The following is a 14,860-nucleotide window of genomic DNA, read 5'->3' as shown; positions in this document are numbered from 1 at the left end:
ACATGCCACTTTAAAGTCAGTTCAGCTGTTCTCCAATTGCGATAATCCTTCATCCTCCTGACAAACAATTTGGATCAGAAGTCAAAGCACTTGTGACTTGAATCATGTATTGTAGGTGACCTTTATAAACTGTGTAACCAAAACAAAGATAAACATTCAGATGGTTTGAAGGGACGCACAAACACGCCTTGTCTCCAAACCAGTAATTGACAGTGCGTGATGTCTCTCAGTGTGCTGGCTCTGAGGGGACATGTTTACAAAATTAGGTAGTCACATATCATATAAATAGGCCTTTGGTGTCATTCAATACATATCCATTTGGTTTACAAAGAGATTAGACCAGTTTTTTCTCTTAGTGTTTTATTTGACCTTGGCACCTGGCAGCTGACCTCTTATCTCACTTGTCTTGTTTCTTTTTTGGCCTCCTGACTCACTAGCAGCAGTCCGACCAGCTTTAATTATAGCCACCACTGCATTCCTCCATGACAGAATAGGGGGATATAGATAGAGAGGGCATGGAAGGGCAAGCGTGAGCAGTATAGAAGCATATACAAAAATAGAGAAAAGTTCAAGATGGTTAAAAATAGATGACAAGTTATTGTATTTCATTGGGATGGTGAGGCAATCCATCCTCATTACATCATTGTATTGACATGTGTCTCTTTCTTTTCCTAATGCCAAGATTGAACAACCATGGGCCAAAAGCTGGAGAAGTTGTCGGAAAAAGATGAAGAGTCGTTCGATAGTTCTGATTGGTCGGGGCAAACTGAAGAGACAGAGCAGTCGGAGACGGCACGACCAGATGAGAGCAGAGATCAGGACGATGGCAGTTTTGCGACCCCTCTGGGTATTGGTGGGAACAGCCCTGCCACTGGGCACCAAGGGGATCTCCCTGTCACTTCTGCACGTACAGACCCCCAAACTGGGCAGCCAATCAGACATCATGGTCAGCAGGAGCACCATCTGAACACCAAGGGAGAAATGGTGGGAGGAGACAAGGAGAGCCGGTGTTACACTCCAACTGCAGAGAAGTCAAAAACTGTCCTGAGCCCTAAGGAGACAAGTCAAACTTTAAACAAAAGTCAAGGCTGGAGGAGTACGTTGGTGATTCATAGTGGGACTACAGCTATGGAGGAGCAGGGAAATGGGAAGAAATCCGAACTTGGTCATAGAGAGTTATGTCCTGACACTCGGACAGCCTCATGCGATTCCACTAATGAGGAGGACTTTGTGGTGCTGGACAAGGATGAGACTTGGATGACATCTGATGGGGAACATAAATTAGCCTCAGGGAAAAGGATAAAAACAGAGACGCTTCAATCCGCTAATAAAAATAGAGCTGTTGGAGACGTTTCTGCGTGTGAAGATAACCTTCCACGACCTTCCAGGCATGCCAGTCAAGATAAAGGTAATGAGAAGAAAAGCAGGAGAAGATCTGACTCCCTTTCACTCATAAATGACAGAGAGGAAGCGCATGCAGAGGGTTCAGCCGAAGTCTGTTTTGAGAGGGAAATGGGTCAACATTCGGCTGAAGTGACAGGCAGCAGGTGTCGGCTAAAAGGAGCCGGTCATGTTAGAGCTGCTGCCCAGACTGAGACAACTGGGAGTGGAAGAGCAGAGAGGGAGCAAAACCAGAATGGCCACAACAAGGGGAACGATTTTACTAACGGTAATAAGGAGCAACTGTCAACACAAAACAACAGCATCTCAGCGGAAAGATTGAGAAAGAACACCAATGATATAGACGATTTACTTGATGAAGAAGGCCAGTTTATTGCACAGGAGGAGCCGCGTGGACAGAGAGATATGAAGTCAAAAGGGGATCATTCTTTAAGAGAATCAGAAAGTCAATATTCAGAACTTAATGCAAAAAAAGCACATGTAGATCAGTCCCATCAGAGAAGGTTTTCTGATGCTGTCTCTAGGAGGGCCAAAGCAGGTCGTTTGTGTAGCAATAAAGAGGAAAGCCAAACACCACCTCTGCAAGACAATCCACTAATGTCAGAGGAACAATGCAATTTAATCCCTCGTCCTCTGCCAGACAATGAAGGTTTTAAGGAAAAGATACAGGTTGCAACCTTAAAGAAGGAGAGACAGCTCATTTATTTCTCTGCAGTCATCACACCTCCAGCTTTGACTCATATGATGCCTAAGAGAGAAACATCAGAGACACAACTCAATACAATTATGGTAAATTCACAGATGGCTAAAGATGAAAACGTTGATGAATCTGTACCAAAGGAAAAGCCCAAAGTTAAAGGTCCACCTCCACCTGTCCCCAAAAAACCAAAAAACCCATTCATAAAGCTCAAAACTGCACAGTTAAGGTCTACAGATGGGCAAAGGAGAAGCAAAGATCATCTGCGTTCTGAGGAGAGGGTCAAGAGGAGACACACTTTTGATTTTAACAATCTTCCGTGCTACACTTCAACTAATCAGGACATGTGCTTGCTGTGGGATGAAAAGGGCACTTACACGGTGCCACCTAATGTACGGAGGCTCTCTGTCGATCTCAGCCCGTGGGAGCACCTTTCGCTCGGACAAATGGATGAGCAGTACGGAGACATGATCGACTTTGAATACTGCGACCGTGTGGCAAAGCTGTCTCCCGATGAAGAGTTGCCAAACCTTGACATGATGGAGAGAAGAGTATTCCTGGAGAGACGATCCAGATTCAAAAGCTCGGCTCCTCCGGTTGCAAACAAGCCCCCCAATCGGTGTACGTCAACAGAGACTCTTGACACACATGAGGGGAAATCACACAGTGAAAACCAAAGACAAAATCATGCTAATTCCAGGAAAAGAGAAATCTACCCTGAGTTCCCATCTGAAAGAGCCAGCGAGGAAAACCTTGATAGGCGTAGAGACAACCACAGTAGTGATAGGAATGCAGGAAGTGGCAGTGAGGTGGGATCTTACAAACCTGTAGCCGAAATCATCAAAGAAAAAAATCAAATGCAGAGAAATCCAGCCAGGGTCAAACCTGAAGGAGCCAGGGCTCAGGTTCGGGTGGCAGAAGAGGGTCCAAGTGTGAAAGTATCCCAAATAAAGAATACCTTTGATGTCCCAAAGAAAACCAAAGAGAGGCCACCAGAAGTTCAGACCCCTCCGAAGAAAGGTAAGGACTTTGAAATGTCATCAGTTCTGATCTTTTTATTACCTCAATGGTTTATCAAAGCATTCATACACACAAAGGCACATGTGTTATATTAGGATGACAGGGTACTTCCCACAGAATGAATACCACAGACTGTCATGTGAAAAACATTTCATTTCACATATCATGGTGCAACTTTAATTAAAGGATTCTCTGTTTTTCTTTGGAACGAACTCAAAACAAGTTTAATAACCTCCAAAAATAAATTGTCGCGTTTGGAAATCATCTCCTATAAATGGGAAGACGGTTGAAGTTGTTTCGGTGTGTGTGTGTGTGTGTGTGTGTGTGTGTGTGTGTGTGTGTGTGTGTGTGTGTGTGTGTGTGTGTGTGTGTGTGTGTGTGTGTGTGTGTGTGTGTGTGTGTGTGTGTGTGTGTGTGTGTGTGTGTGTGTGTGTGTGTGTGTGTGTGTGTGTGTGTGTGTGTGTTGATTTTACTGCATTAACCACATATTCCTTCCACATCCCAGACAAGTGCAGCTTAGGGAAAACTGGAGACTCACATTCACCCCTAGGTGTAAATAAGAGTATTTAAGTGTTTGTCTATCATTATAATCACTGTGAATGTCTTGGAAACTGCCAATGGGGTTTCCTCGCTTTCTACTGATGCATACCGGGACAGAGTCAAAACTCCTTGACCTTTAAGAAAAGTCAGGTGAAGAGAGATGCAGATACATTTTCTAACAACATTTCCCATTCATTCATGATTTTAACAAGCTGTTATATTAATGTCGTCATGATTTTTGGCAAATAAAATGTCAATCTACTTGTGCATCTATGTAAAGTCGATCTGATTTAATATTAGATTATGATTACCCAATAACTATGAACTGTTAAAATAGTATATCCTCTAATTTCACTCCAATTCACAAGGCCAACATTAACATAAAAATGCACCAAAAAGTTGGCTACTCAAAAAAATATGTATTGTCACATTAGCGGCTGTATAGAAGTTTGACCAAAAAAAACATCAATCCCAAGTTCCACTTGCCAGACTTTTGAAAACGTGTAGCTGTATGTGTTTTAGGACTTCTCATCTATGTTGGCCAAGGCCTTGAAAAGAAACCAAAGCCCTGGTGAAAAGAAATGTCTCAGTTTTTGATAGTTTTGTCAAATTGTTGCAAGTTAAATGATTAACTTTAGTGCTATTTTGACATTATTACAGACATTCAAATTCCACAAAATGAAAGACCGGATAAGAAAGGCTGGATAATTAAACAGCATTAATATGAAAGAAAATAAGCTAATACGAATTTTAGAAAACTTGCATTTAAAGAGTGCAAATTGTCCTGTAAAATCATAGAGAAAATTATAACGGAAGGACTGGTTATTAGATTTCCATGAGTAGGCTACTTGGGATGTGTGGGTGCATAACAGACTATAGGTGGGCTTCTTCATTGTGTTTTGACAGTGTAGGGTGGGACCATGATACAAAAGATGCTTCTGGCAATGAAAATCCACATTTTTGCATAGCTGAACGAAAAATGCAATCATTTAGTAGGTATTCTTCAGAAACCACGAGGAGGTAGCCACAACTCGGTTTTCCTGCAGCCCCATCCCCATTCACAGCCTTGGGAAATGAAATCTCACTTTCCTTTTGCGCATGTGCCGTGGTCGGTCGTATCCTATTGAATTTAATAACGATGAGAGTAGACGATTGCTAGTCTCCCGCAGGTGAGAAGCAGACAGGGGATGCTCTATTTATCAACCGGCATCCAGAAACACCTCCAGATTTAAAACAGAGACTCCGGGCCGCATATTTGCAGTCAGAAAGGGGAATAAATGCAAAGCGGCTGATCTTTTTTTGTGGAGACAAGGGATACTAGAGCAACGTCCTGCAGGATAAGGGCGCGCCTAAACTACCAGATTCATGTGTTGTGATTGATTACCCCCGTGCTTACGAAAATCGTGCATAGATTTAGGAGGTAAGAAAGCCTACAAAGCCTTTTTTACATTGTGCATTTTGCATGCTATCTATCGGTCGGGGCTGTGCAGCATCCATTAACTCGCTGGAGGAGTTTGAGAATGGGAGCAGCCAAAAAACCTTTGGTGGAAATATCTGCACTTGCGTCAGCTGGCCGCGGTCCACCGCAGCTAACAGTTAGCAGCTAGGCTAGGTGGCTAACCCAGCTAACGGATGGTTCGGATGCATAACACACAGTGGCAGGCTAGTAGAGCAGCCATTCATAAAAAGCACAATGTATATTACCAGGACAGCTCTGTATTGACAACATGCATGAGCCTTATTGTTACATGTGTGGAAATTGTTTTAGAAACAACCCCTAAGGTTGCCTCCTCCTTGTTTGAGATGTAAAGTGTCAGTGTGTCAGCGGCTGTTCAGACGGGACCAGCCCCGGCAAAGCTACCGAGCTGCCGCCGGGTCAGTGCGGCGGAACCCGCTCCATGGTTATCTTCACCACTTTGACTTCCCATTACTTATCAAGTCATTTGTTACCCATCCAAACGTTCAAATGAGCCACGTGCTTTGTTTCGTTTTCAAGTGATAGTCACATCTGGAGCTTCACCTCAATAGTCTGCATACGCGATCCACCCCCTTGTTTCAGGGACGTTAGCCAGCATAGCTAGCTTAAGTTATCCCTAACCAACGCTTTTCCACAGCGTTTCCAACTCTATTACTGTCTTTACTTAAAGTACTGTACCACCATGATGGCAATGTCGTTTTAATCACATATGAGCCTCGTCATTATGTGATATTTGAGTTTGTAGCGACGAGTTCTAACTAAGAGGAGGGGGCATCGAGCTTTGTGGTATCAGCTAACGTTAGCTAGCAACCATTGTTTAACATTAGCACAGTGCAGCTGTTTCCAACTCCATTGGATAATTGTGTTTATTCAGCATAAACCTGCAAAAAATACATCATGCTAGCATAATAAAAAGGGTTTAAGGTTAGGTGAAAGGAGGGTGATTACATCTTTAATTGTGACCTCCCATTTAATCGCGTTGTCTAAACAGTGAACTAAAAGACAAGAATGCCAGACTCCTGCTGGGATGACTATATTTGTATATCCTATCATTTTTTCCTCAGCTTGCACTGGACCAATAATATCAAAGCAGTGGGCTAGGCTCTAACTGCTGAAATAAGGCAGTCCACCATCACTCTGTTATGCCCCACTGTGAGTTGGGTGGTAATATGGTGGCAAACAACAGCACTAATGTTCGGCATCAGGGGCTGAAGCAGCTCATTTTGTCAGATGCATTTTTTAAGTTGTGGTAGCGCTTCTTAAAGAGATGCACTGAGGGAACAAGCTGTTCTCGTGTGTAGTCTTCAGGCATCATGCAGCCCTGCAGCAACATGAACGAATGTCCATGACAAGTATTTGATTCATAAAAATAGTAATGTCTAAATGATAATAGTTACAGATGAAAGTGGGTTTATTTTAGGCTGAATGTATGCCAACTGTACTGGTATGCTGTGTCTGTGTAGTGTAGGAAGAGGAAACTGCCATAAAATCGACTTAGATTTCAAGAGTTCTGTTCAAGTGTAGTTCTGTTTATGCCAAATAACTATATTATGAGAAGATGTTATGTGTTCTTACATTGAATGGTATGATGATTGAAGTTAAATGATTAGTGCCCATTTTCTTTATTTGCTTCAGACAGATTGGTTTCGTTTGAAAACAACATACATTTTTCTAAATGCTATTTTGACTTCATATTCTAAACAATATCCTTGAAGATGTATGTTTAATCAAAAACAATTTGTACACATCCTGTCCTTAAACAGATTGAATTAGGTGAACTAACTGAAAACACTGTGTGAATATTTCTGCTGAATTCCAATAATTGTACCTTTCCTAAACATTTAACAATTACAAAAATAGATGAAAACTAAGTATTTACAAGCTAATCCATGTTTCTTTATCTGATCGAAAAGACTTTGATTCAGCGTTCCATTTTCAAAACCCATGTCTGAATGTGAAGAAGCAGGTGGTGTGCTATCACTGGGGGAAATCCTGCAGCCTGTATAACAGCTCACTATGTCGCTTCAAACTGGCAGCATAATTAGACACTATTTATTCCACATAATTACACATGATAGCTTGCAACTGAAATGATGAAAAATCACCTTCAAGTATTGAGGCCATATTTTAGGATTTACAACAGACCATACAAGACAAGTTTAAGGAGAATTCCCATAGTGTTTGGTTTCCATGTTTAAGCTGCAAATCCCATCTTTACAATGTTCAAAATGTCAGCAGTGGAGTTTGGAGTGAAACCTATTATCTAGTCTAGTTGAATAATGTTTTTTGAAGCTGTAAGCAGAAACAAGAGTTGAAGAAAATAGAGGTGAACATGCTTACGGGCACACTTTGCCACAATGTGATCATTAAATGCATATCAACAATTGAGATCATTTCAAGAATTCTGGTTCAGCAGAGGGCCATGTGGTAAAAATAAAACATCCCTGCAGGCATTTTCTCGTAAATGCAAAGTAAACCCCTTTCCTGCAATCATATCAGTAAACTCTAAAATATGTAGTCCAATATCCAATGGCAATTCTGTTTCGTGCCTTGGACATTTTTCTGCCTGGTTGTGATTCTCACTCTTTAGTAGCAACTGCCAGGCTGCAGATTTGTGTTCTGCAACTTAATAAAATGTTCAGAGGCAGCACCAAGTACCCTAAAAATGAATAATAAGTACATTTGTGCTCTTATCTAGTTGCTGTAAATTAAGCATGTCTACATTCCTATTTAAATTATAAATACATGTGTATATTTTTTTAATGCACTTTTATCATTAGTATTATGCTTTCGGTACTTACAGTTTTTTCGATGGCATTAAGTAATACATATATATTGTGAACTTCTGCCTTTAACTATTTCAACATTGCTGTTTAATGCTGTGCAATATTTGTAATCGCAGACCTTTTTGGTACTGTTAATTTCCTCATTATATATAAGTGTAAAATATTATATGGTAAAGTTTTGAGTCAACCATTTTTGCAGAACTTGAAAGTTGTATCTGTCTTAAATAAGTTTGGAAAATTATATTTTTAGATAAAGAGGTAAATACAGCTGCAGTAAAAATGTGTCTCATGTTTAGCTCAAATGTTTGCCAGAAGGTAATGCTGATTTATTTCCTTTGCATCCACAAATTAAACTCAGTCACAGCTGATACGTATAATCTCAGATCAGACAAACTGTGCTCCCACTAAACCAAACTAACCCCAAGGTTTCTTCGGCGGGCTTAATTTGAACAGAAAGATCCTCATATCCAGATTTTATAACATCAATTTCAATTGCCACTTTTTATTGTGGTAACACATCTTTTTCTTGTATATGAGAATGGTTTTGATTGCTTAACATTCAAAACTGTCCCTCTTACTTTACTCTTGTTTCTCCGTACAGATATGTTGCGGCGAGTTGTGCGACAGAGCAAGTTCCGTCATGTCTTCGGTCAGGCGGTGAGGAACGACGCGTGCTACGATGACATCCGTGTGTCCAGGGTCACCTGGGACAGCTCCTTCTGTGCCGTCAACCCCAAGTTTGTCGCCATCATCATAGACGCCAGCGGGGGAGGAGCCTTTCTTGTACTTCCTCTACAAAAAGTGAGTGACGCCCTGGAGCACCTCCTAATTTCCATCAAAAACTGATATTTTGAAGGGCTGTTACTGTGGAGTTGTGAGGTCCAAGCTTACACAAAAATAAAGAGTTTAAATGTATTTAGTCCTGGTTTTTTCTAAGATTTGTGGTTCTGATTTGACATGTTTCAATCCTACACATAGGGCCCTTAAATGTCAAGTAGAAATAAATAGTTACATGTCACTTGTCATCAAAATAGGACACCTGGTTGTGATGCTTACCCATAGAAACAAGTGTAGCAAGCACATGTAGCAAATTAATCCTAAAGGCTAGTTCTTGGTCAGCAGACTTTGTGCACCATGCTGCTGTGACCTACCAATCCCTTAGGCTCATATCTATAGTAAAACCACAGATAATCAATGTTTTGAATCAGCCTGAATGTAAAGGCATCCAATGAGCTTCCTGTTGACTCATTGAACACATGATACCCGCAGAGAGGAGGGGTGCTGCGTCCTTATTTTTAGGCCACTGGGTTAATTGATTTATATCCTCTGTGTATATCCTGCCTCTGCTATAACTTTAGGATATTCAGGTGGACAATATGATGACACTGGATGAGGTCAAGACATTAAAATGGGTTTACTGTGTCCTTTCATTTAATTTAGTTCAGGGTCATAACAGGCCAGAGGATTATATGTATTCATGTCACTAAGCCATTTCCTGTTGTTGTTTAGCTTGTGATTCCAGTGAGTGCCCCTCTCTCCTCACATTGTCAACCACCACAAATTAATACAATAAAATACAATTGATCTTTGGGAAATATTGGCTGACATTTTAGTTCTTTTATTTTCAAATGTTATGAGGTAAAAATAAATGTATTCGACTTCTGAGTGTACTATTATTACTATTCTAGTGCTGTGTTTTTAGGAAATAATTTCAACAGATAATGATGAATTTTGGATTTGACGGTCATACAGAGTTAGTAAATATATTGTAGTCTTGCAGAGGACTGAACATAACTTCCATAGATGAGTTAAATTAGCCCTGTCCGTCAGTCATTTTCATATCTCACTGACTGATATCAGTTACAGGAGGACGCAGCTCACACTCTGTAACAAAGTTGTCTTCTGTCTCACAGTCTGGCCGTATAGACAAGTCCTACCCCACAGTATGCGGTCACACGGGCCCAGTGCTGGACATCGACTGGTGTCCTCATAATGACCATGTCATTGCTAGCGGCTCGGAGGACTGCACAGTCATGGTAAGGACGCACTTTATCTCAACGCGATCACATGTGCATTGAGTTTTTTTTCTTTTAACAGTTAGAAATGACAAAAAGAGAGACTCATACATCCCAGTGTTCTAAAGGATCTGTGCTGGATCAAAGAAAGAGTTGAAACAGATAGATATTCACACCAGATATCGCCCATTAGAAGGATTTGTGTTAATGCTGTGTAGCATTTTTAGCCCAGAATAGGGTGTTTGTAGTGTCTTTTTATAGCTATTTTTTTTTTTTGCCAATGCTGATTTACCCCATGTCGAACAAAGATACGTTTTCCTGTGAAAGCAAAGCACTTCCAAACTTCAAATATAATAATATACTTTACTTTTTATATAGCCTCTTTCAAAAGTAACAGCAGAAAGAAGGCATGTAAACATACAACATCTATGGCACCCCTTTAAAAGGAAGAGCGAGAGCTAGATTAAGGCAATGCTGTAAATAAAGCGTGTCTTCATATTTCGTTTAAAATAGTCACAAAGCTTGCATCTCCTTGGCTAGGGAATTTAATGTTTTTGGTGCATGGTTTAAAAAAACAAACAGCTGCTTATTCCTTATAAGTGGGATTGTTTGTATTCATCTAAAACATCTGGCTAGACATAGAATTTGTCATCTAGGAGGGTCCCAAACCTTAAGATATGTTAATGTTAAAGTAATATCACTTTTAAATCAATCTTAAAAGAGACTTGGATCCAGTGTGACTAGCTAAAACTGGGGTGAAATATCAGCATTTAGACAAAGCTTTAATCTACTGTCTGTAGTCCACTCTTCAGTTGAGTACTGTTAAACTATTTTAGTGGACATACTTTCTCTGTCGAGTGTCTGGTATGTAACCTGTTTATTTTTCTGGCTCAGGTGTGGCAGATCCCTGAGAACGGGCTGGAGACCCCCCTCTCCCAGCCGGTGGTCGTGTTAGAGGGCCACTCCAAGAGGGTGGGCATCGTGGCTTGGCATCCCAACGCTCGCAACGTTCTCCTCAGTGCAGGTAACCTTCAGCTGTACACCCACTGCTCTCAAACTGAAATACTGTTTTGGTTATTGTCTGCCATTTGTCCACTCCACTGTGCACAGCTGAACTCCAAATCGGACCAATAACCTCACAGAGGGCCTTCTGTCGTGTTGCTTTGTGTGATGTAGGGTGCTTAAAATAACCCTTGGACACAGTGGTGTGTGTGTAGTCAGGCTGTGCTGTATGTGTCCATTTTAGGCTGTGACAACCAGATCGTCATTTGGAATGTGGGCACGGGAGAGGCCATGGTCAACCTGGAGGACATGCACCCTGATGTTATCTTTAGTGTCAGCTGGAGCCGCAATGGCAGCTTGCTCTGCACCGCCTGCAAGGACAAAAAGGTCCGCGTCATCGACCCCCGTAAAAAAAAGGTTGTCGCGGTAAGTGGAAACGCCGCGGGGATTTGGGGGCTTGGATGTTTCCCTTGTAAAATAATCTTTCCCAGAATCAACCCCCCCAAGTTTGACTCAAAGCACATACAAACATGGCTGCACAGTCTGACGAGTGTGTTTCTGTTTTTAGGAGAAGGACAAAGCTCATGAAGGAGCTCGACCAATGAGAGCGATCTTTTTAGCAGACGGAAACATTTTCACCACTGGATTCAGCCGCATGAGCGAACGCCAACTGGCCCTGTGGAAAACTGTACGTCAGAGAAGTGGATCTCCTTCAATCCTGAGCACAACACACTGATACATCACATAAACACAGCTATCCATATTAAACTTTAACTTCTTGAACTATTGTAGAACCTGCATTTTGCAGCTTCTTGGCTGTGATACAAACCCAAATACTGTCAGGGGTTTTCATCCGTTTTCATGTTCAGCCTGAATGTGGGTTGAGGGTTATTTTTTACTCTCAAATGTTCCTTTTCATAACACCATAGCTCCAGCTGGGGGCGTTAAATTCAAAGGAAAACACCAACACTTCATTTCACTTTTCCACTTGCAATAACAAGGATTTTCTAATGTATTGGCAGAATAGGATTTGTTCTTATACATTTTTTGCTAAACTTTATACTACGCTAAATATACTTGTATAGGATACTTTATTTTATTGTACACAGATATTTTTATAAAGTACTTTTTCAAACCAATGTCTCTAGGTGACATTGGTGCCCTGCAATTCAAAGGTCCTCCATAATGAAACATTGCTTCAAATACTGTATTTGTTTGCTTCCAGGACAACATGGATGAGCCAATATGTGTTCAGGAGATGGACTCCAGTAACGGGGTCCTGCTGCCCTTCTATGACCCCGACACCAGCATAGTCTACCTGTGTGGAAAGGTGAGCTGCCTTGGAAAGAAACTCTTGTTTTTTTTTTGTTTTTTTTATAATAAATGAATTGTAAAACTGACTTGAGTTGTGACTGTGTGTCCTCAGGGCGACAGCAGCATTCGGTACTTTGAGATCACTGACGAGGCTCCGTATGTTCACTACCTCAGCACCTTTTCCACCAAGGAGCCACAGAGAGGCATGGGATACATGCCCAAAAGAGGCCTGGATGTCAACAAATGTGAAATTGCAAGGTATGGCAATAATTATGTTTTTGTTATTCAAAAAATGTGTGGAGTCGCACACAGTATAAAACATTTTTTTTAAACAGGGTTTTTATCGTTTTTAAAAATATTTTTAAAACAGATTTTAAAACACATACAATAATACATTTGCGATATATATATATACATTTGAATAATTGATCCTTTCTGTTAAAATAAGGTTTAAATGTATATAATTACAATTATTGAATGTCTCTGAATGTCTGTTTTAAAGGTTTCCATGTTGCAGTTGCTGTTTATGATATTATTAACATAACAATAATCCTCTTTTAGGTTTTACAAATTACATGAGAGAAAATGTGAACCCATCATCATGACAGTCCCACGTAAGGTAAGTCTGTGTTGGTATTAATTAATAAAGTATGCATTTTCCCCGCTGTCTTCATCTCCTCATGACATGTTTTGTGTCCTCTCCACCTGCCCAGTCGGATCTGTTCCAGGATGACCTGTATCCCAACACGTCTGGCCCTGACCCCGCCCTGGAGGGGGAGGAGTGGTTCGCTGGGAAGAACGGAGGTCCTCTCCTGATCTCACTCAAGGACGGCTACGTCTCCACGAAGAACCGGGATCTGAAGGTGGTGAAAACAAACGCCCTGGAGACCAAGCCAGTCACAAAAGCAGAAAACACCCCCACTGTCCAGAAGAAGCACATCTCTCCACAGCCCTCAGTAGTGAGTGTCAACTTTTTCCACTTATTGTTCCTTTTATCATTCTTAAGTTTTTATATATAACTAGCTTCTTCAAAGTGCTTATTACATATTCCACGAATGAAAAGTGTTGCACTTTTCAAACTCTCCGACAGCATTTTTTGCTGACATTTGGACTCCCCCATTAACAGTAATTATTATGGTTGGAACAATTCTCTAAAGTTATGGATCAGCACTTACTTTGGTATTTGGGTCATGACTCAGCAGAACAGCAAGGGAAAAATGGTAACTGCTGTAGGGCTTCCTTGCCTGTAATATCCCTGCTCATTTTCCAGATTAACGACAAAAAGTGATTTGAAATAGATTAAATACAGAAAATGTTCCCTCAAAATAGACAGTAAAGTTCTGAAAAACGTTTTTTTTAAGAAGTTGACTAAATCTCTTTCCATTTTTGACCAGAAAATGGACCAGAAAATGGAAGATAAACTGGAAGTAGTCCTCCGAGAGTTTAAGTCACTCAGGGACCGCGTCATCCTCCAAGACCGTCGGATCGCCAGACTGGAAGATCAGGTGTCCAAGGTCTCGATGTAAGATGCCGCCCCCTTTGCTGTTTTTGGAGAGGAAGCGAATGGTCGGGGTCAGTCACGGCCAAATCCTTAAGATTCGGCTTTCGGCTTGGTGTCATCCCGCGATGAGACCAAGCCCTACATTCCAAGATTAACTTTATTTGTTTTCCTCATCATGTCTCCCATTTCACACTTTGCCCCGATACACACACCGAGAAAAAGGAAAAACTCTCCAAGCTTGTGTATACTTCTGAAGAAAAGACATTTTTGTTTTAAGGATAAAGTCTTAACTTCTTTTTTTTTATTGTGGTAAAACATTCTTATGTGAAGTTTGTACTTACTGCTCTAAAACTTGTAGCATCAGTATTTCCATTGTTATTTTTCGTGTTGCCAAATATGAGTCGTGTGCGGTTTCATGCACTGCTTTTACATTTATTTGTTCTCCTGTCGTACATTCCAGTCACAACCTGGTAGATTGGTTTAGTCGAGCTGGATTTTTTTAAATAGCTGTTGAACTTTTGTCCTCCCACCAGTTTGCTCATTGATAACCATCAGATTTATGAATGTGGAGGAATTATTTTAAGACGTTTTGTTCCTGGTCTTCTGGGCTTGAAATGTAACATTGGGTTTTATTTGGGAGGGGAGGGGGGGTTGCATCTATATGGTGTAAATGTTGTGCAAAATGTAGTGGTGCCTCTTGTCACTGTTGAGGGGTCAAATTGAAGTCGCCCTCTGCAGTGCATACGTGGTCTTGGGAAGGGACCACTCACCCAGCTTGTGTTTCACTGAACCCCTGACAAACAGTTCTGTGCACATAATAAAGATTTTACACAGGAAGAACTGGCTCCTCTTTTTCTTTCTTTATATTGCTTCAGTTTTCATTCATCTCTATCCCTATTGGTCGAGTGTTTAGCTTATTGTGCGTCAGTGGGACTTGATATATATTCTTGACAACCGACTAATTGTTTTAGGTAAAACTTAATTTCAGTCCCAACCTTTACCCAGGACTCGAGTCCTTTTCAGTTAGCTGTACGTATCTGATTTAAATGTTGTTTGGATAACACTGGCTCTTCTGCTGTGGCAAATAGTTGTTTTTACAGTGTGAGG

The 14,860-nt window shown here is 41.0% G+C and overlaps 1 protein-coding gene across 3 annotated transcripts; it reads left to right on the top strand.

The window, feature by feature from the left end:
- The first annotated feature begins 689 nt into the window (after positions 1 to 689).
- coro1cb (coronin, actin binding protein, 1Cb) lies at positions 690 to 14,593 on the top strand. Of its 3 annotated transcripts, none has more exons than XM_079658709.1 (11): positions 690 to 3,118; positions 8,523 to 8,722; positions 9,835 to 9,957; positions 10,831 to 10,960; positions 11,183 to 11,364; positions 11,507 to 11,626; positions 12,164 to 12,268; positions 12,365 to 12,510; positions 12,814 to 12,871; positions 12,966 to 13,211; positions 13,647 to 14,593. In XM_079658709.1, the coding sequence occupies exons 1-11, from the start codon at positions 694 to 696 to the stop codon at positions 13,776 to 13,778; spliced, it is 3,867 nt and encodes a 1,288-aa protein (XP_079514835.1). In that variant the 5' UTR covers positions 690 to 693; the 3' UTR covers positions 13,779 to 14,593. The 3 variants fall into 3 exon arrangements, with proteins under 3 accessions (XP_079514835.1, XP_079514837.1, XP_079514836.1); XM_079658711.1 differs by lacking the exon at positions 690 to 3,118 and adding an exon at positions 4,751 to 5,078; XM_079658710.1 differs by lacking the exon at positions 690 to 3,118 and adding an exon at positions 5,208 to 5,596.
- The last annotated feature ends 267 nt before the right edge of the window (positions 14,594 to 14,860 follow it).

The sequence above is a fragment of the Notothenia rossii genome (genome assembly GCF_949606895.1).
Source record: "Notothenia rossii genome assembly, chromosome: 11".
NCBI lineage: Eukaryota > Metazoa > Chordata > Actinopteri > Perciformes > Nototheniidae > Notothenia > Notothenia rossii.
Note: the sequence above shows the minus strand (reverse complement) of the source record. Positions and strands in the feature narration are given on the sequence as shown.

Bases quoted from the DNA above. Each gene is read 5' to 3' on its own strand.
- coro1cb (XM_079658709.1), top strand. From the start codon at position 694: ATGGGCCAAAAGCTGGAGAAGTTGTCGGAAAAAGATGAAGAGTCGTTC. The intron at 8,723-9,834 runs GTGAGTGACGCC...TCTGTCTCACAG, and splicing joins TTGTACTTCCTCTACAAAAA to TCTGGCCGTATAGACAAGTC. The intron at 13,212-13,646 runs GTGAGTGTCAAC...ATTTTTGACCAG, and splicing joins TCTCTCCACAGCCCTCAGTA to AAAATGGACCAGAAAATGGA.